Source organism: Cyprinodon tularosa, unplaced genomic scaffold (genome assembly GCF_016077235.1).
Source record: "Cyprinodon tularosa strain WSP-4 unplaced genomic scaffold, ASM1607723v1 ctg859, whole genome shotgun sequence".
Classification (NCBI taxonomy): domain Eukaryota; kingdom Metazoa; phylum Chordata; class Actinopteri; order Cyprinodontiformes; family Cyprinodontidae; genus Cyprinodon; species Cyprinodon tularosa.
Window position 1 is genome coordinate 12,501 of NW_024039628.1, and position 19,468 is coordinate 31,968.

Sequence of the window (19,468 nt, forward strand, 5' to 3'; positions counted from 1 at the left end):
AAACTAAAAGAAATGAAATAAAGTAGAAATTAAAGCAGGCGTACGGAGGCAGGAGAGTTTGTGTAGTTTTGCATTTTCAGGTGAAACTCATCAGTTTGCTTCAGTGAAACTGAAACCTGGTGTTTCCATCAAGCAAACGCAGCGATCCAGATCCATCGGAACGGGCCGATTATTCCTCCATCAGTGAAGCTGCAGCAGGCCTTTAATTCACCAACATCTGCTTTATAAACCGATTTACAGCCGATAACCGAATCCATGATGTTAGAAAGTGATTGATTGTTTAGACGGCGGAGCAGCCTGGAACCTCCAGGATCCTCCAGGAACCTCCAGGAACCTCAAGGAACCTCCAGGATCCTCCAGGAACCTCCAGGAACCTCAAGGAACCTCCAGGATCCTCCAGGAACCTCTAGGAACCTCCAGGAAACTCCAGGAACCTCCAGGATCCTCCAGGAACCTCCAGGATCCTCCAGGAACCTCAAGGAACCTCCAGGATCCTCCAGGAACCTCCAGGATCCTCCAGGAACCTCCAGGATCCTCCAGGAACCTCCAGGATCCTCCAGGAACCTCCAGGATCCTCCAGGAACCGGTTTCATTGTCCTTCCTCTGATTGATTCAGAGATTATTTAGAAATGATCGTTTATTTAATCACCATTTAAATGATTGTTTAGAAAAGCAGAGAATCTGATTAGAGCAGAAAGGAGAGCTGCCACTGGAAAACACCTGCATGATATTAGTGCGCTCCACTGGTTAACGCTGGTTACAAACAACTAGTTACCACCTGGTTAACGCTGGTTACAAACAACTAGTTACCACCTGGTTACAGACTGGTTACAAACGACTAGTTACCACCTGGTTACAATCTGGTTACAAACGACTAGTTACCACCTGGTTACAGTTGGTTACAGTATGGTTAATAACTAGTTACTGGCTAATAAATTTCTGGTTATTGACTGGTTAAATCCATGTGAATAACTAGTTAGTAACTAGTTACTGGTTAATAACTCCCTGGTTACTGCCTGGTTAAGTGTAGGTCAGTAACTAGTTACTAACTAATTGCTTACTAGTTAGTAATTATTTACTAACTAGTTAGCAATTAGTTACTGGCTAATAAATCCCTGGCTACTGACTGGTTAAGTCCAGGTCAGTAACTAGTTACTAACTAGTTACTAACTAGTTAGTAAGTAATGACTAACTAGTTAGTAACTAGTTACTAACTAATTGCTAACTAGTTAGTAATTAGTTACTGGCTAATACATCCCTTGTTCCTGAATGATTAAATCCGGGTCAGTAACTAGTTAGTTAGTAACTAGTTAGCCCGGTGGTGCTGGCTCCACTCACCGATCCGGAGGAACAGCACCACGCTGAACATGGACAGCAGGGTGGGGACCACCACCCCGAAGAACACCGACAGCTTCTTGGGCTGCTGCTGCCGCTGGGAGGGCGGCCGGCGCCGGGGGCTGTCCGGCAGATGCTCGGGGGTCTGGCTGGGAGCGGGGGCGCGCGCCTCGGACTCATTGACGCTCGCGAGGAGCGGGTAGTTGAGGAGGGGGGTCCGCTCCGTCATGGTGAAGCCAACAAACGGCGCGTTGGGTGGAGTGAAGGTGGAGGAGCAGCTCTGCCGGATCCTGGGAGTGAAGCGTCCTGATTGTCAGACCGACTCCAGCTAACTTCCGGCATGCGGAGCCGCCATGATGACCGACTGCACGCGCCTGGCCATGGTGGCTCTCTGTTATTCCTCTGATTATTCGGAATAAATGTCATGTGACACAGGATCGTCAATATACGTCTCTATCGACGGCTTCCGGTGGGCTCTTTCACAATAAAAGCATCTAAAGTTTACTGACTGTCCTCACGCACACACCCACCCACAGACCCAACCTTACTAACAAGAAACTGCCTTTAATCTGCTATAATTATCTGCTAATATCTGTCATTATTTATCCTGTATTATAACCCCAGTAATATATATATATATATATATATATATATATATATATATATATATATATATATATATATATATATATATATATATATATATATATATATATATATATATATATATATATATATATATATATATAGCCTAACTTTCCTGTATAATTCTTCTAACAATTACTCTCTGTTTATATTCAATTCTATTCAGTTTATTTCTATAGCTCCAATTCACATCATGTCATCTCAGGTCACTTTCCAGTTCACCAGATCATCCAGTCAGATTGATTCAAAGTTTTCTATCTAAGGAAAACCAGCTGATTGCATCGACTCATTGACTCTTCAGCAATCCCTCACACTAAGCATGCTTGTAGCAACAGTGGAGAGGAAAAACTCCCTTTGAACAGGAAGGAACCTCCAGCAGAACCACTATAACCTATTCATAGTCTCTGTGCACATGTAAATAAATATTTCTATCCTGTATAGCACTTCTGGATAGATGCAAGCTACATTTCATTTCTTTGTACTTGTGACAGCGTAATGACAAATATGTTGAATTCTTTTCTATTCAATCAGAGTAACCTAGAAACACCCAGCGGTGCGTAGCTGAATAACGACTTTGCTGGGCCCCAAAATAAAGGTCAGATTCTAGAGCCAGACTGGATCAGAGCAGATGATAAATATCTGATGATGAGCTTAGTCAGCCATGACAGGCGGAGCTGCTGTGATGCCAAATGGAGCAGCTACCATCAGGGTCAGACTTTGGCTGTTTGCAGCAGGAAATGGACGCCCAACACGCCATTAGCCCAGTGACTGGAATAATGCATAAACACACCTGATAATCATCTTTAATTTGACACAGGATCATCTATACCTGCAGACAGTCTGCATGAGGAAATGTGTTTATATTAGAGAAGTCTGCAAAACAGCCAAAAAAAGAGCTAGACTAATAGAGGCTTTTGTCTTTTATTTTTATAAAAAGCAAAGTTTCCGGTTTCCTGTCTTTGTCTAAATTCTGACTTTACTTGTTTCTTGCTGCTCTGCCTCTGCTGAGATTTCCTTCATCCAGCCTGTTGCTTTGGGTCATGTGACTCCCTCAGCTGATCCGGGGGGGGGGGGGGGGGGGGCACCTGCTGACAGCATGACTTTATTTTTCTCAAACATCAAAATAAAAGTCCCCGTTAGTTTTTTACTATAACTTTATTTCTTTAAAAAAAAAAAGAAAGAAAGAAAGAAAGAAAAAGAGCTTCTCCTCCTTAACCCTTTATAGGGAAAGTTTTTTTTTTAAATAACTTTATTTGGAACACTAACAATGACAAACTCAATCAATCCAGTAGAATCAACATAAAGTCAATTAAACCTCTTTTCTTAACACTTTTCTTAATATTTTTTTATTTTCTTTCAAGTTTTAAAGTAAACAGATGTTTACTTAATGCAATAAACTTTAAAAAGAGAGAAACAATCGTAAATAAAGGAAATCTATAAATACATCCGTTGAATATAACAGAATTATAATGAAATATAAATGAATAAATAAAAAAATACAAAACACACACAGACAAAGAAAAGGAAAAAAGCCAAGTAAGCATCATTCTTTCATTTGTTGGAGGGATTGCTGAAATAACTTAGAGAGATTATGTGAAAAACCTTTGGCTTTTGGATTCTGAATTTTCTCAGAGGAAACATTTAGAAGATGAATCTCCTGTTTAAATTCAGACCAGATAAGTTTAGCTTTTCCAAATCTGCATTTATTTATATAACATTTTAAAGTGATGATGATGGGATTAATAAGATATTCTTCTATTTTATTTACAGATAAAAAGCATATAAGACAGTTTGTGATGAGAAGGAGGCGTGCTTATGAGTTTACTGGTCAGCAGAGAGCAAAGATTCACATTTATTTGATAGTTTGACAGAGAAAGAAAAGATGTTCTGTTGTTTTGGTTTCATCACATATTGCAGTTACATTCAGATTTAAATCTATTTCTAATCAGATCATTTGAGGGATAAATATCACGTAGAGTTTTAAAATGTATTTCTTTATATTTTGGTTGGAGCTCCAATTTTAAAAACTTTGACATTAAATTTATTTGGTCTTTCTTTTCATATTTATCCATAAATGTCCTTCTAACCAGTCCAGAGTTGTTTTATTAAATGTTGCCTTAAAAACTTATTATTGCATTTTTTATCTAGTAAATCTAAACCGTTTATTACTATATTCTGTAATTTAATCACTTGCTTTGTATCTGATTGTTTTTTATGAGCTGAATAAATATATTTGGTATTATTTTCATCATTTATTCATAATTTTTTTGTACAGCTTAGATTATATTTATGAATTAAATCTTCATATGTTTTGCCATAATCATCCAATAAATGACTAATTGAGCAGATTCCCGTCTCCGTCCAGTTTTCCATAAACACAGAATATAAATAACTCTGTTTATTTATATTCAAGGAACATTATGGGAACTAAAGTTCTGTTTTAATGCCAGTTTCCAGTTTATCAGCACCTGCTGATGAAACGCAGAAAGTTTTACAGGAAATAAATGAATCACATCTGAACAGGAACTAAATACATCATCTCAGATCAAACCAGATCTCATGACGACTTCTAAGAAAAGATTGAAGCAACTTTAGCTTTAAAACAACATTTATTATTTCAAAATATATTCCTTTATTTCCTCCATCTTCGTCTTTAAATACATTTCATTTCTCGATATAGTGATGCTTGTTTCTCCAGATGAAGTTTAATTTATTAACTTCCTTGATAATTTTTTGTGGTTATAGATAATGAGTATGTGGGGTAAATAAATCTCTACCAGAAAGAGTTCAGTCTTTCTGCAACCAGTTCTAAAGAATCTGTTTATATTTATTTTAAATGATGTTCAATGTTTAGTTTGACTTTACAACTTTCAGTTTCTGTTACCTAATTCTCAGGTATTTGACCTCCAGTTTGACCTTTATGTTGTATAACGATGAATAAAAACATTCATGGATGCTCAATAATTCACATCTTTCTAAATTTAAATTCAATCCTGAAGTTTTGGAAAATAAATAAACTGTTTGGATGTTCAGAGGGATCTGATTTTCATTTTTTAAAACAGAGTGATGTCATCTGCTAGGTGACTTATGATGATTGTCTGATCTCTAATTTGCAAGATATAATTTTTTTGTCTTTGCATTCTTCACCGTTAATTATCAGATTGTTAATTAAATTATTGTCCATATCTGACACACATGCTGCCCAGAGTCCATCTTTATCTGTTTCCCTGCACATCTATTAAAGCTAAACCTGCACAACCGTTTGTTCCACGACTGAAAACCATCTTATCTTCACTGCTGAGTCTAAAATTTCCCATCGGTGGATCCTGAATGAGTCTATTAAAGAAAAACACATTTAGCCTTTTGATTATTGCAAAAAGAAAAATACTGTTTTACGCTTCACAGAGTCTTTGATCCCTTTATAGAGCAAGTTAGCATTTCTGATCACTTCCTTACACCTCAGCGAGGTCTAGAAGCACTAGATCTATATCCAGCCATTCAGCATAGATCCTGCTACATGGCTGCACATCTGATTTTGGTATTTGACTGATTAGCTGAACCTTTCAATGATCGATTATTTACTGGAAATTAAGTTGGAAAAAAAGTGAACAAGTCAAGAAAAAAGCTAAAAAGCTGATAATCGTAGTTAATAAATCTATTTAGGTTAGTAACTAAAACATGTCAGCATCAGCATTAATGCTCTAAGGTTATGTTGGACCAAAGAAAATAGCTTCTTTCTCTCAGAGTTTTTTTCATTGATTTCTTATTGAAGAACTTTTGTTATTTTCTTAATATATTCGGGCAACTTGGTGTTTCTTGTTATTACATTGAAATTCATTTCTGGCATTAAAACATTTACATTTTTTGAATGTTATAAAGGTAATAATGTCTGGTCCAGGATTCTAATAACGCTATTGGCTGGAAATGCTGATTTTCAAAGTGTTTCACTGAGGCGCATGAAGGGTTAAGTTCAATATTGAAAGTGATGATCTTTGCAGCAGGAGGATTTTCCATTTGGTCCAAAGTCCTCCTCAGTCAATAAATAACAACCTGCTAACAGTCAGCAGCACTGCTGACACAGGAAAACACATTTCATTTATAAATACGGAAGCCCAGAGCGGCCATTTCCCTCTGATTGGTTGTTTTCTTAAAAAAACGAGTTAATTTTCTCATTATCTAAAGATCATGAAGCCTTTATGACGTCATAACGAGATGATTGGTGTTAAACTGATTCCATCCTTCAATCCAACAACAGCAGAGGATTTATTAGTCACGCCAGCCTGTGTGTAATCCTGTAAATAATCCTGAGTTTAACTTTTAGGTAACGAGGCGACGTTGGTTTGATGATTTGCTTCTGCTTCATCCGCAGTCAGACCTTTACCTCCAGGTGTTTCTGAACAGCCCAGGTGTTACACCTGGAACACCTAGAAGATGCATTAACCCCCAAAATGAGTCCAGATTAAAGATTTTAATTAAAAACAGTCAGATTAGTTTCTACTGTATTCCATGGAATCCAATCATCCACCACCTGACAATGAAGGAAAAGAAAAAGAAACTAAAGAACAAACAACTAGGGGCCCCACAGGCCAGAGGCGGATTAAAGAAATCTGGGGCCCTGGGCAAAGACAGGCAGGGGGCCCTCTGAATTGATAACACATAAACAGCCCCATTCTCCAGAAAAATTATTTTATATAAAAGATCTAAAATATTCAACCTAAATGTCCAAAATAAAACCTTTTTGTCGGTTTTTCAGCTGTTCATGCTTCACATGTGACTTTCCCCTCTAGCTGCAAATCAAATAGAATCATTTTAGTTTGAAGTGAATTCGTTTAGGTTGGGCCTCCTGCAGGAAGCCCTCATATGAACAAACTGATTCTTAAATCATTCATTCACAGGTCGCTATGGTGGCGCCTGCAGCTCTGCACAACTCCACAGCCTAGAATGCTTCAAACTAGGCATCGAACCTGCATCTATGGCCCGCCACCTGCTGGAGCTACAGACACATCCGGATGTTTTACGGACTCTTAAATTCAGCCACTCATGAGCGTTTAAAAAGCTGCAGAGTGCTTCGGACTGCTGTGCACAGAGCAGCGGGCTCATGGAGCAAACCCCGCCAACGTGAGGGCAGGAGGAAGCGATGTGCTAGGAGACGCAGCGGCTGCAGAGGCGAGCTAACGATGGAGCTAAGAAGGAATCACCTCAGAACAGCAACTCCTCCTGTCCTCCAAGTAGCTGCTGGTCTCATCCTGACTGAATCATGGCTTCATTCATCCATACCGGAAAATGCTGTTAGCCTGGAGGGGCATTCACTTCTATTCAGTTTATTTCTATAGCTCCAATTCACATCATGTCATCTCAGGTCACTTTATAGATCCACATCAACCAGATCATCCAGTCAGATTGATTCAAAGTTTTCTATCTAAGGAAAACCAGCTGATTGCATCGACTCATTGACTCTTCAGCAATCCTGCAGGATTCTGCCTGTTTACTGAACCTGGATCTACTTCCTGACTCGGACCTGTTTTTCCCTTCTGTACGTCTTCGGATCTCTGATCTGCTGTTGGAATCCCGTGATTCTCTTCAAGCCGGTTTTGGCTTCTCCTTCAGGAAAATCCGGCCGTCCTTCGTCTGCGTGAGTTTGGTCTCCTGCTTGTTCTCCGTCCTTCGGGGCGTCAGCATCTGGGACGCTCTGGGCGGCGCTCGCCGTATCTTGTTGACTACCTTGTTCTATGGGGATGGACTGAACCGTTAAACCAGGTTAGTGACTCACGCGTAAATAATCATCCTCCATCAGATCATCATGGTCGCTAACCTGTGTTTCCTTTCTGCACAGCTTTCTGTGATAGACACTCCAGCTGCTGCTACTGCAGATCAGTTTCAAATAATATAATTATCCATCCATCCATCCATCATCTTACACGCTTGTCCCGAGTGGGGTCACGAGGGGTGCTGGTGCCTATCTCCAGCTGTCAATGGGCGAGAGGCGGGGTACACCCCGGACAGGTCGCCAGTCCATCGCATTATATTATAATAATTATAATATAATTGCTTTTTAAAGGTACACTATGCAACCGGTGGTGATTTTCCAGCGAGGCTCCCCCCAGAGGGCGAAAGTAAAAGTGCACTGTCGTAAATATGCTCAGCTGTTCTCCTGGTTTCTCCATCAGGCCAGGCGCGGTTGTTTTGAGCTTAGCAGACAGGTGAATGCAGCTGGCGCGACAGAAGCAGCGAGTTTACATGCAAAGTCAATGGTTGACGCGCGTCAAGGCGCAGCAAAAGGTCCTGCGGCGCGTTTTGAGCAGCAGGCCCAGCGCGTCTGAGCAGCTGAAGCAGCGCGTCGGGCGCGTTTAAGCATCTGACGCGTGTGACGCGCCGCAAACGCGCTGCTGCTCGAGATGGAAAAATTTTATTTTTGCTGCTCGACGCGCCGCGTCAACCAATCAGAGAAGCTGATCTGGGAGCTGGCTGGGAGAGAGACACAGCGCTGATGACACAGACCGCTCTGATTACTCCTCTGAAACAGTTTATTGACGCCTAAATTAACTTAAAATGCAGAAACCTGCCAGCAGAATATGTTGGCTTTTATTATCCTGCTGCCTGCAGTTTGGATTATTTAGATGAAAAACACCTACCAGCCGCCGCCGTGAACCGCGAGGAGGCGACCCAGCCAGAGGCTGCTGATGATTCCAACTGTCGGCGCACCGCTGCTATGTGGGGGTCTGAGCGGCTCCGACAGAAATAATATTGGAAGGCAGGATGATAATCTGGATGAACTGACTGCACTGATTACGTTTTCAGGTGTATTTTCTCACTTAAAAACATATTAAAACTACTTTATTCCCACTGATCACAGCAAATATAGCTGCAAGGCAGAGAAAGGATAGTGAAGCTCCGCCCAACGCGCGTCAGAGCCACTTTCGGACCGCGCAGGCAGAGCAGCAAAGCTGCTTCAGCCGCGCGTCAGAACTAACTGGTACAAGCAGCAAAAATGAAGCAGCAGATGCGATTTTGCTGCTTTTGCTGCGTCCGGTGTGAACGCAGCACTGCACAAAGATCGCCACTGTGCTAGCAACGAGCATGCTTTTAACTGGGGGGTGTAGCAGTTCTCGCCGTAAAGCAAGACTGACTCTCGCGAGACTTCTGAGCCTGTGGGTGCGGGTCGGTGCTCCTGCAGTTGCAAGTGCGGTTTTTCCCCCACAGACCACCAGGGCGGCCGAGAATACCTTTGTTCAACCTGAAATGACTCATTTAATCATCCAAAACGTTATGGAACACATTAATTAACTGAAAAATGTTGCATAGTGTGCCTTTAATAATCCCACAGTCTGCCTTTCCTTGAATACCAACTCCTCCGCTCTGAGTCATGACAGCAGCTATTATCATCATTATTTCTTATTTAAAGCAAACCTCATTCCTCACACTTTTAATTTAATTAAGGTTTCAGGTTGAACCTGTTAGAAACTATCAGAGATGGGAAGTAACGAAGTACAAATACTTTGTTACTGTACTCAAGTAGATTTTTCTGATATTTTTACTTTACTTTACTACTTATTTTTATGGCGACTTTTTACTTCTACTTCTTACATTATAAAAAATTGGCTCGTTACTTTAGTTTTGAATCATTTCAATGGAGTTACCGTTATTATTTTTCACGTCATCAATACCAAATTCAATCTAATTGGATGGGAATCTACGTTGCATTTGACGCACCACTACAAGATGAATCGACAGATTCGGCGGTATTCATTGGCGGCAAATCATTGCAGCTTGGTGGCGGTGGCGTTAGCATAGTAGCATGGACGACGAGATGATTGAAAATGAACACAACGGAGATCTAGTCCTATTGGCAGACATCCATTTAAAATGTAGGCAACGGCATGAAAAAAGTGGTTTCTACTTTTACTTTTAGACTTTAAGTAAATTTACAAGCCTGTACTTTGTTACTTTTACTTGAGTAAAGAAGTTTAATCAGTACTTCCACTTTTACCAGAGTATTTTTTAACACAAGTATCTGTACTTTTACTTAAGTACGGAAAGTGAGTACTTTTGCCATCTCTGGAAACTATGACTCTGATCTGAGACTCTAACCCTAACCCATCCTACTGCACAATTTTTAAACTACTAATAATATCTGCTCTGAGTTTCTGTCATTAGTGGAAGTTATTAAATCTATAGATCAGCAGCGTCCAGATTGAGTCCTAATGGCCGCTATCCGCCATGATGGATGAAAAACAGCAACAGAGGATTAAAAAGCTGAAAGGGAGGGAAAGTTATAAGCACAACCCCCACCCCCCCCACCCCCCACCCCCCAAAAAAATGCCTTAAGCTAAAGGAAAGATACTTTCATACAGTAATCATGTAAAGTTACTTTCCACTGCCCACCCATAGAGGGCGCTACACGCCCAGAATGAAGAGCTGCAGGTTTCCAAAGGGCTGACTGATCTGCAGCTGAGAGGAAGATTCCTCTGAATGAGAGTCCCTCTGCTGCCAACTGGAAGCCAACTTCTGATTGCGCAACTATGTTTTTACAAACATTGAGTTTTTAAAACAGGTTTAAGGATCAGAAGCAACATCTGCAGCTTCAGGGTCGGATGTCAGTTAAAGCTTGGAAACTTTTGCTCCTGGTCTTTCCCTCCATCAGCAGCTGCTCCTGCCTCCCACAGGCCCCGCCTCCTTCTGAGCAAACATGGCCTCCAAACGTCATCATATGGTTAATATAAGCTCCACCTAATGAGGACAGGAAACACTAATATATCTAAGACAACTAAAAAAACTTTTTTTTTTGTTCCGACAAATGGAAAAATAATTTTTATGAATTTTCATCAGAGCACAAGAAAAAAAAAAAAAAAGAAACGGTTCTTTTAAAGTTCACTATTTTCACACCTTTCTCAAACTAATCGTGTTTAAAATAATCATAGTTGTTCTTTTTCCATCTGTTTGCAGGTGATGAAGCAGAATGAAGATGTTTTATCTTTATCTCCTTTTATCTCCTCTTTCTTTCATCTTTTCTCCTTTTTTCCTGTTTTTCTTTCCTGTTCTACTTCCACTGCAGATAACCTGTTAAACTCCCTTCATAATTATAATAATAAAGTTATTTATCTGCATAAATCCAGCGGATCACCATGGCGATGGCCGTACTGCTCCACTGGTGAAAGGAAAACCTGTTGGGCTCTTTTTGACATCAAGACAATTATTCTTATTGCCTCATCGGCAGACAGGACACTGTAAAAAAATTCTAAAAAATAACTTTTGTTTATTTGAACAAATTTAAAGGACATTTCCTGCTTATTAAGCTGTATTTTAATAGACTTCAATAGATTCATTTTTCTGAGACAGTTCATAGTATTTTACTGATCAGAGTTCAGCATCGTTATCCAATCAGGCTGAGAGGACGTTCACCATGCCTGACTGCACAGGAGCAATATGTCCCATTATCTCTCCCAGTATTCCCAGTGCTGGAATATTTCTCACTGGTCTGAACTCCAGATTTTCACATGCGGCGCTCGTTCACCAGCCGCTGCTTCATGATTCCAGTTTGAATCAGAGTCTGAATACCTGGAAAGGAGAAGCTAATGTTAGCTCCACTCAGCTGCTCGTTAGGAGAGTCCGCCTCGTTAGAGGCTGGGATCCAATCAGCTCGTCACACCTGAGCCGCCAATCAAATGAAAACTTCAATATATGTTTTTCTCTGTGTCCCTCAGGTGGTGAACAAAAAACACCAAACGATTCTGTCCCCACGATCAATTCTGACACAACATCCGTCCCCGACTGCTCCACGATGTCCAGTGTCCTCCAACCCAGATGTCCAGTGTCCTCCGTCCCAGATGTCCAGTGTCCTCCGTCCCACCTGTCCAGTGTCCTCCGTCCCAGCTGTCCAGTGTCCTCTGTCCCAGCTGTCCAGTGTCCTCCAACCCAGATGTCCAGTGTCCTCCGTCCCAGATGTCCAGTGTCCTCCGTCCCACCTGTCCAGTGTCCTCCGTCCCAGCTGTCCAGTGTCCTCTGTCCCAGCTGTCCAGTGTCCTCCATCCCAGATGTCCAGTGTCCTCCGTCCCAGATGTCCAGTGTCCTCCGTCCCAGCTGTCCAGTGTCCTCCGTCCCAGCTGTCCAGTGTCCTCTGTCCCAGATGTCCAGTGTCCTCCGTCCCAGATGTCCAGTGTCCTCCGTCCCAGATGTCCAGTGTCCTCCGTCCCAGCTGTCCAGTGTCCTCCGTCCCAGCTGTCCAGTGTCCTCTGTCCCAGATGTCCAGTGTCCTCCAACCCAGCTGTCCAGTGTCCTCCGTCCCAGATGTCCAGTGTCCTCCGTCCCAGCTGTCCAGTGTCCTCCAACCCAGCTGTCCAGTGTCCTCCGTCCCAGATGTCCAGTGTCCTCCAACCCAGCTGTCCAGTGTCCTCTGTCCAAGATGTCCATTCGCACACAGACCATATTTTTAATCCTTGACTCCAGCGTCAGACGCACCTTGATTCCAGGACCAGGTTGAAGCTCAGGTGGAGTGTCTCTGTGTCTCTGTGTCTATGTGTCTCTGTGGCGTCTCCTCTGGGGTCAAACAGTAACTCAGCAGTCTGATCAGAGTCCTTCAGGTTAAAGTTTCCTTAAGCTCCTCCTCCTCCTGCTGCAGAGAGCTTCACTCATGTCCTTAGCGAGCTCCTCCAGCTTCCCGTTGACGAGCCGCCGGTAAACGTCCCAAACTTCTCCCAGTCTGCGTTTTTCACCACATGTTTGTATCGAAGCTGGAGGAGCCGCCGCGGCGCCGGACTGCGAATAACCAAAAACAACAAGAACATTTATTGGAATAATGGATTTACACTAAAAAATCTGATAGTAGAGCAGGTCTGATCTTTATTATTAGATGTTTCTATGGTGATAAAAAGTTTTAAAACCAAACCATAACCACAGAATTAGAAGAAACTGCTTGAATCTTGATAAATTAGGCGGCCATTCCTCTGGAGGCCCAAAACATGGAGTTATATTCTCAGGCAGCAAAACATCTTATCTGCTGGAATTTATCAATTTACTTAAATCTAGGAAAATAAAATTGGATATTCCAAAATAATAGCAACTAACTGTGGACCATGGGAGCTTTAAATCAGGTTTGCCTGGATGTTCAGGGAGGAAATGAAGCCAAGGAGGATGAATCATCAGCAGAGACGGTGTTTCAAACGTGTCATTAGGCACTTGTTGTTGGTTTTGAACCCTTTTGTAAATTATTCCTCCATGACGCAGCAGCAGAAACGGTTGAGCAACAGCAGCTCTTTCAGGGAATCCAGCAAACTGCTCTGCTTTCCGTCTGCAGAGCGACGGATTAAAGCTGCTTCACTGAAACCATGGAAATCATTTTACTGTCGAGTTAAACGAGTTCTGATGAACGGCTTCATATCTCAGGAAGTCGTTTACCTTCATTGATTCTACTGACATCCTTCACTGTAAGCATGCATGTAGCAACAGTGGGAAGAAAAACTGCATTTTAACATGAAGAAACCTTCAGCAGATCCAGAACCAGCGGAGGAGAAGTTAAAAATGACTCAGCTTGTTTTAAAGGCAGAGTCATGGTTTTATGTGGTCAGAAAATTTAGATTTCTCTTATTTCATAAATTGATTTATTCTATTTACTCACTATTAAAGTTTTTCTCTCAGCCTGTTGCACCTGCAGGGCCAAACTATGCCTGAGTGACGGAGTTAGTAGACCAGATAGAGCTTCTTCCATAACAAACCAGATTATTTCTCAGGTTTATTCATTTTACTGTTTAACCAAAGTGTCTGGAATTAGTTTTAACTCTGACTACTTTCCATGATTGTCAGTAAGGAGGAACAAACGCTGCTGGATCAGATCAGAGCTGATTACTTTTCTCTCTTTGCAAAGATTAAAATAAAGAGCCGACTGAGTGAAATCCATCGATCTCCGTTTATTTAACTGGAGCAAAGAGTTGAATACTTTTTTTTCCGCTGCACAGACTAAAACATTTTGATGACACAATTTCAAACAAGTCATAGTTTTTACAAAAACATGAATCCTCTTTTTTCCATGTCCACCTTTAGAGCGACGCCCCTCCTAACGTCACATCAGACTCCTCCTCCTCCCGACCCTGTGACCTTTGCATAGTTATTAGATATAATAATACTCTTTTAGGAGTTACAAGCCAATACATTTATATCATATAATAATAATATAATAATCCACACTTGAAGAGAGATTTATTTGGTGGATGATGAATAACTCTGCTGATAACCAGTCTAATCACTAAACTGGTGAAATCCAGAAATCCAACCTTTATTAAAAGACTAAAGAACCTTGGCGAATAAACAGATATCCGTTATAATCATTTAATAATCATTAATCGGTTAAACCATGGAGTTGAATGATTTACTAATTGACTCAATTTGCAGTTCTACTTACTTTATAAATTCATAATCATTCCTGTGAAATAACTCAACGTATTGCTGTTGTCCCTGGTTGGGCAGCATCTGAGTTTATTTGGTTTAAATGTTCAGTTTTATAGATTTCCCATCCAGCAGTGAAGGTTGGTGATCTAGACTTCAGCTTCTGTCTGTTTCTGAAAGAACTAATTAGTTTGAGCCAAGTGCTGCACAGATTTATTAAAGGGAAACACACCCCCCAACCTGGCGCTCCGTGCATTCTGTTGTTACAGAAAGTCCCTAACGAGCGTGCAGGTGGGGCAGCGGTTAGCGCCACCTGCTAACCACAGTTGCCTTTTGTATCTATGCTTCTTTTTCTATGTCTGCTTCTGTCTCCTTGAACCCCAGTCGGCCTCAGCAGATGGCCGCTCACACTGAGCCTGGTTCTGCTGGAGGTTTCTTCCTGTTCAAAGGGAGTTTTTCCTCTCCACTGTCGCTACAAGCATGCTTAGTGTGAGGGATTGCTGAAGAGTCAATGAGTCGATGCAATCAGCTGGTTTTCCTTAGATAGAAAACTTTGGATCAATCTGACTGGATGATCTGGTTGATCTGGATCTATAAAGTACCTTAAGATGACATGATGTGAATTGGAGCTATAGAAATAAACTGAATAGAATTCTCTGTCTGATGGCTCCAGTTAGAACATCAGTGAACCGACAGCATCAGGGAGAAGGAAGGACGCAGCCGATGGTCTGGGATCAGGTTTCTGGAGACTAAAGCAGGGCTGGGTTTAAAAATTTCCCCAAGGTTTAAAATCTCAGAGCTCTGCTCATCCTATCTAGACTCAGCATCTCTACGTTTCAGCAGTTAAAGTTCAGACATTAATCCAAAGGAGCATTAGGAGAAAAAATTTTCAATCAGGAAGTGGGTTTGTGTTTTAGCAGTACCTGCTTCAGAGCTCTGCTGATAATTTTCACATATTGTGAAATGTTGATCTGAATGTCCTTCAGCGACGGCTGGCAGCCCGAGCTGCTCTGGTTGCTAACATCCTGGATGCCATCCTGAAGCACCTGGAAGTCCTCCAGCACCTCCGCCTGCTTCTCCTGAAGCTTGAAGAAACACATGAGGACACAAAACCGTCAGCGAGGAACCGCGGCGCATGAAGGAACCTGTTCTTCTGATGTTTAAGAGGTCGTTCCTCAGCAGGAGTTCAGAGCTGATTGAAATAGAGAAGATCAGTTTGTCTGCAGAGCTTTACAGGATTTAGCACCATTAGCAGGTTAGCATAGATGTGTTACTTAGCAAAGACTCATTTCTATGACATCAAAGGGCTTTATATTGGCACAAATGAGAACAGCTAATTACAGAGAATTAACTATAAAAGCTCAATAATTATAGAACATGATCAAATCATCGACAACAATGAAATAAATGTTTAATTATGTGTAATAATGTTAACTTAATAACTTCTCTAAACAAATATAGTTTTAATCCACTGAGGCTTCAGAGCATCTACAGTTTTCAGGGAGTTTCTTCCAGATCAGCGGAGCAGATAAACTAGAAGCTGCTTCTCCATCTTTTCTTCTGCTTCTGATCCAGTAAACCTGAAAGGTCTGGCTGTCGATCCCCTGCCGACCAGACTGCCATGTAATCTGGAGCGAAGCCATTCGGAGATTTCAGAAGGATTTTATCGTCTATTCTCTCAGATACAGGGAGCCAGAGGATGTCTGATCTACTTTCTATAGTTCTAGTGAGGACGCAGGCAGCAGCGTCTGGATCAGCTGTCTCATCTACTTTCTATAGTTCTAGTGAGGACGCAGGCAGCAGCATCTGGATCAGCTGTCTGATCTACTTTCTATAGTTCTAGTGAGGACGCAGGCAGCAGCGTCTGGATCAGCTGTCTGATCTACTTTCTATAGTTCTAGTGAGGACGCAGGCAGCAGCGTCTGGATCAGCTGTCTGATCTACTTTCTATAGTTCTAGTGAGATGTTTCCTGCAGATGTTCTTCAGGTGGTAGAAGTTTCGCTGTGTTTGTGTCTCTATAATAGTTTTAGAAAGAAGAGCGCTCTTATCAGAAAACCTTAAAACAACCTTTGAAAATCATGTTTTATTCATTTCATTCAGTGCAAATATGGATCGATTGTTTTCCCTTAAAAAATGAAATCCTTGTTTTACTGCTGTCAGGCTGCCCCTAATTCAGCTCTTAATAAACTACAGCGGTTACCATGACGACGCAGGCGACACCCAGCTAGATCTGGACCAGATCTAGTCCAGATCTAGTCCAGATCTAGTTCAGATCTAGTCCAGATCTGGTCCAGATCTAGTCCAGATCTAGTCCAGATCTAGTCCAGATCTGGTCCAGATCTAGTCCAGATCTAGTCCAGATCTGGTCCAGATCTAGTCCAGATCTAGTCCAGATCTAGTCCAGATCTAGTCCAGATCTAGTCCAGATCTAGTCCAGATCTAGTCCAGATCTAGTTCAGATCTAGTCCAGATCTAGTCCAGATCTAGTCCAGATCTAGTCCAGATCTTGTCCAAATCTAGTCCAGATCTAGTCCAGATCTAGTCCAGATCTAGATCCTGGTTGCTGCTTTCTAGATGGACCAACTGAAGCTGGACTCTAACTTTGAAACGACTTCAGTTTATTTTCGTTCGGCTGAAGAACCTTTCAGATTTCTTCCCTTCATTCATCCGGTGGATCATTTTCACCAGCGTTAGTGATTGACAGCTGGGTGTCGCCTGCGTCGTCATGGTAACCGCTGTAGTTTATTAAGAGCTGAATTAGGGGCAGCCTGACAGCAGTAAAACAAGGATTTCATTTTTTAAGGGAAAACAATCGATCCATATTTGCACTGAATGAAATGAATAAAACATGATTTTCAAAGGTTGTTTTAAGGTTTTCTGATAAGAGCGCTCTTCTTTCTAAAACTATTTTTTATTTCTGTCTGTGCATCATGTTTCCTCAGTAAACCAGGAGTTACAGATTCTGGACACTGATAGAAATAAAGTTTCTCCCGGGAACGCTCCCAGTTTTACCTTGCTGAATCGTGACCTCTGACCCTAAAGTCACTTTATCCTTAAAATAAGTGCATTTTGTCCTGAATGATGCAGGTGAGTGAGATACTTTGTCAACAAGACAATTTACATTTAAAATAAGAAATAGCATTTGCATTGTCTTATTTCAAATGCATTTTATCTAATTATCTTATTTTAAGGGTAAAAATATTCATTCCATTGGCAGATCATATTATTTACCTACTAACATTAAGGGTAAATGCACGTGATTTAAGATATTCCTACTCATTCCTAGATTGTTTTCCAGTGTGATCTGGCTTTCTGTTTTCCCGCCGTCAGTCAGCGATCCGAGCTCCTGTCAAGCAGGAAGAGCTGAAAGTTGGCAGCCAGAACAAGGCAGCCTTTCTAAACTTTCCTTGGAAAAACTCAAGCTCAATCAAAACAGACGCTTCGCTGACAGATGAACTTTCTCACGTTCCGGCTCACCTGTGTGGCTTCGGTTACGCTTCTTCATGTTCACACGTCCCCAATTGATCCCTTTCAGAAGGAAAGCTGACCTTCCATCAGAAGCTCTGCTTATTTATTATTGATTTTCATCTTCTTGAGGCTATGAGTGAGTTTCAGGAAGCAGAACCAGTTTCTGTGGGGTTCTCCTTTCGCTGATCATCAGACCCATGATTTTCACAGTCATTGCTCATCAGTACTTACAGTTTTATTTCTCCAGTGCAGCAGGTTGAGTCCGGTACACGGCACAGGCAGAGGAGAGGGCAGGAGGTCTGGACAGGAACCCTGGATGCATCAACAGGGACGGTTGGTCGCATGAACCGATTTAGGGAAAACTGTTAACGCCGTCGCCTCATGCGGCCTGCACCTCCACAACCTTTAACATACGCGGTAGAAAGGAAGCGGTTTCTCACCATGTCGTTAAAACTCTCCATCAGACTTTGCCTGCTGTCAGTGTTGCACCAGAAGTCCAGAGGTCCTGCGTGGACCTGAGGCAGGTGGGTGACGGCGGCTCCTATCAGCAGCAGCAGCAGTCCTGGAGGATCACATGGAGGATGTGATTGTGAAGCTGCCATCCAGCTTATTGACGCTGCGTCACACTAGAACCTGTCTGCCTTTATTACACATGTTTCAGGGCCCATTATCTGCCTTGAAGTCAGCAGCGTGAAGACGATCACTCATGTTCATGTCGTTATCTCATCCTGCCAAAATTCCTCCCACAGGTCTTGCCTCGACAAGTTGCTTTGTTAAGTTCTCATCCAAAGTGCCCACATATGTTTCCTGCTAAATTTGGCAGTGAGAAGGAAATCAAAGCATTTAGGCATTAAATGGCTTCTGGAAACAGACTAGCACCGTTCTTAGAGTTTACTGGTTTTCTGTCAGACCAGTAAATGATGGGAACCTCCCTTTTTGGCAGCGGCTTTAGTCTTTATCAGCTGAGAGCAAAATAATTAACAGTGGCTAATGTCATCCCTTACATTAGGCAGCACATCCAACCATAGACATCCATGAATAGATACTGAAGGAAGGGAACTTACTGCTATGAGCCATAACCTGTCCTTGGCAGCATGGTGTCACTCAGCTCAGGTCTTTGGGTCTCCATCTGTCCTCCTTTCAGAAGAATCAGCTCCCAGTGAGGAGAAAGTCTTCCTGCTTCTGCCAGGAGGTTTTACTCTGCCAGCGCTCTGAGCGCGTAGGCTGTTTGTTTGATTTGACCCAAAGTTAATGTTTCATCCGGGTTCTCAGAGCAAATAAACCCCAGTGTGCTAACGAGGATGTCTCTCTACCTCGTCATGTTTCAGACTGCAGTCTGTCACTTCCTGCCAATGTGTTTCCAGGCTTTGCTAAGGAAGTGCGTCTTTTGGCTCGCTGACAGAAAGCTGTGACCTGGCAGCAGGAGATTAAGTAGAGATTAAGCTTAGACTTTCCTTTGGGCCTGATGCCAGCATTACGTTAAATAGCAACAAACACGGCACAAGGTTTCCACTCTGCACTTTTTGCTAGAAGTGACTCAGCAAATCCCTCCACAGGGTCGCTGCTGAGAGACAGAGCGTCCATCCTTAAAAACCTCTTAACATCCACCTCATTTAGGGTAATCCTCGCATATTCTGCAAACCC

At 42.0% G+C, this 19,468-nt stretch overlaps 2 protein-coding genes across 3 annotated transcripts in view; both read right to left on the reverse strand.

Moving 5' to 3' along the window:
- LOC119775227 (solute carrier family 12 member 9-like) overlaps positions 1-1,775 on the reverse strand; it is a 12,162-nt gene extending 10,387 nt beyond the window's left edge. Inside the window, exon 1 of the mRNA XM_038273127.1 lies at positions 1,339-1,775. Coding sequence (XP_038129055.1) covers positions 1,339-1,564 — 226 coding nt within the window. The 5' untranslated portion in view covers positions 1,565-1,775. The remainder of the gene's footprint in view (positions 1-1,338) is intronic.
- Positions 1,776-12,321: 10,546 nt separating this feature from the next.
- thpo (thrombopoietin) lies at positions 12,322-19,161 on the reverse strand. Of its 2 annotated transcripts, none has more exons than XM_038273136.1 (5): positions 18,889-19,161; positions 18,265-18,386; positions 18,056-18,136; positions 15,279-15,434; positions 12,322-12,732 (listed from the first exon to the last, which is right to left on the reverse strand). In XM_038273136.1, exons 1-5 carry the CDS (start codon positions 18,899-18,901, stop codon positions 12,559-12,561), a joined length of 546 nt encoding a protein of 181 aa, XP_038129064.1. In that variant the 5' UTR covers positions 18,902-19,161; the 3' UTR covers positions 12,322-12,558. The 2 variants fall into 2 exon arrangements, with proteins under 2 accessions (XP_038129064.1, XP_038129063.1); XM_038273135.1 differs by having other exon boundaries at positions 15,279-15,440.
- Positions 19,162-19,468: the final 307 nt, after the last annotated feature.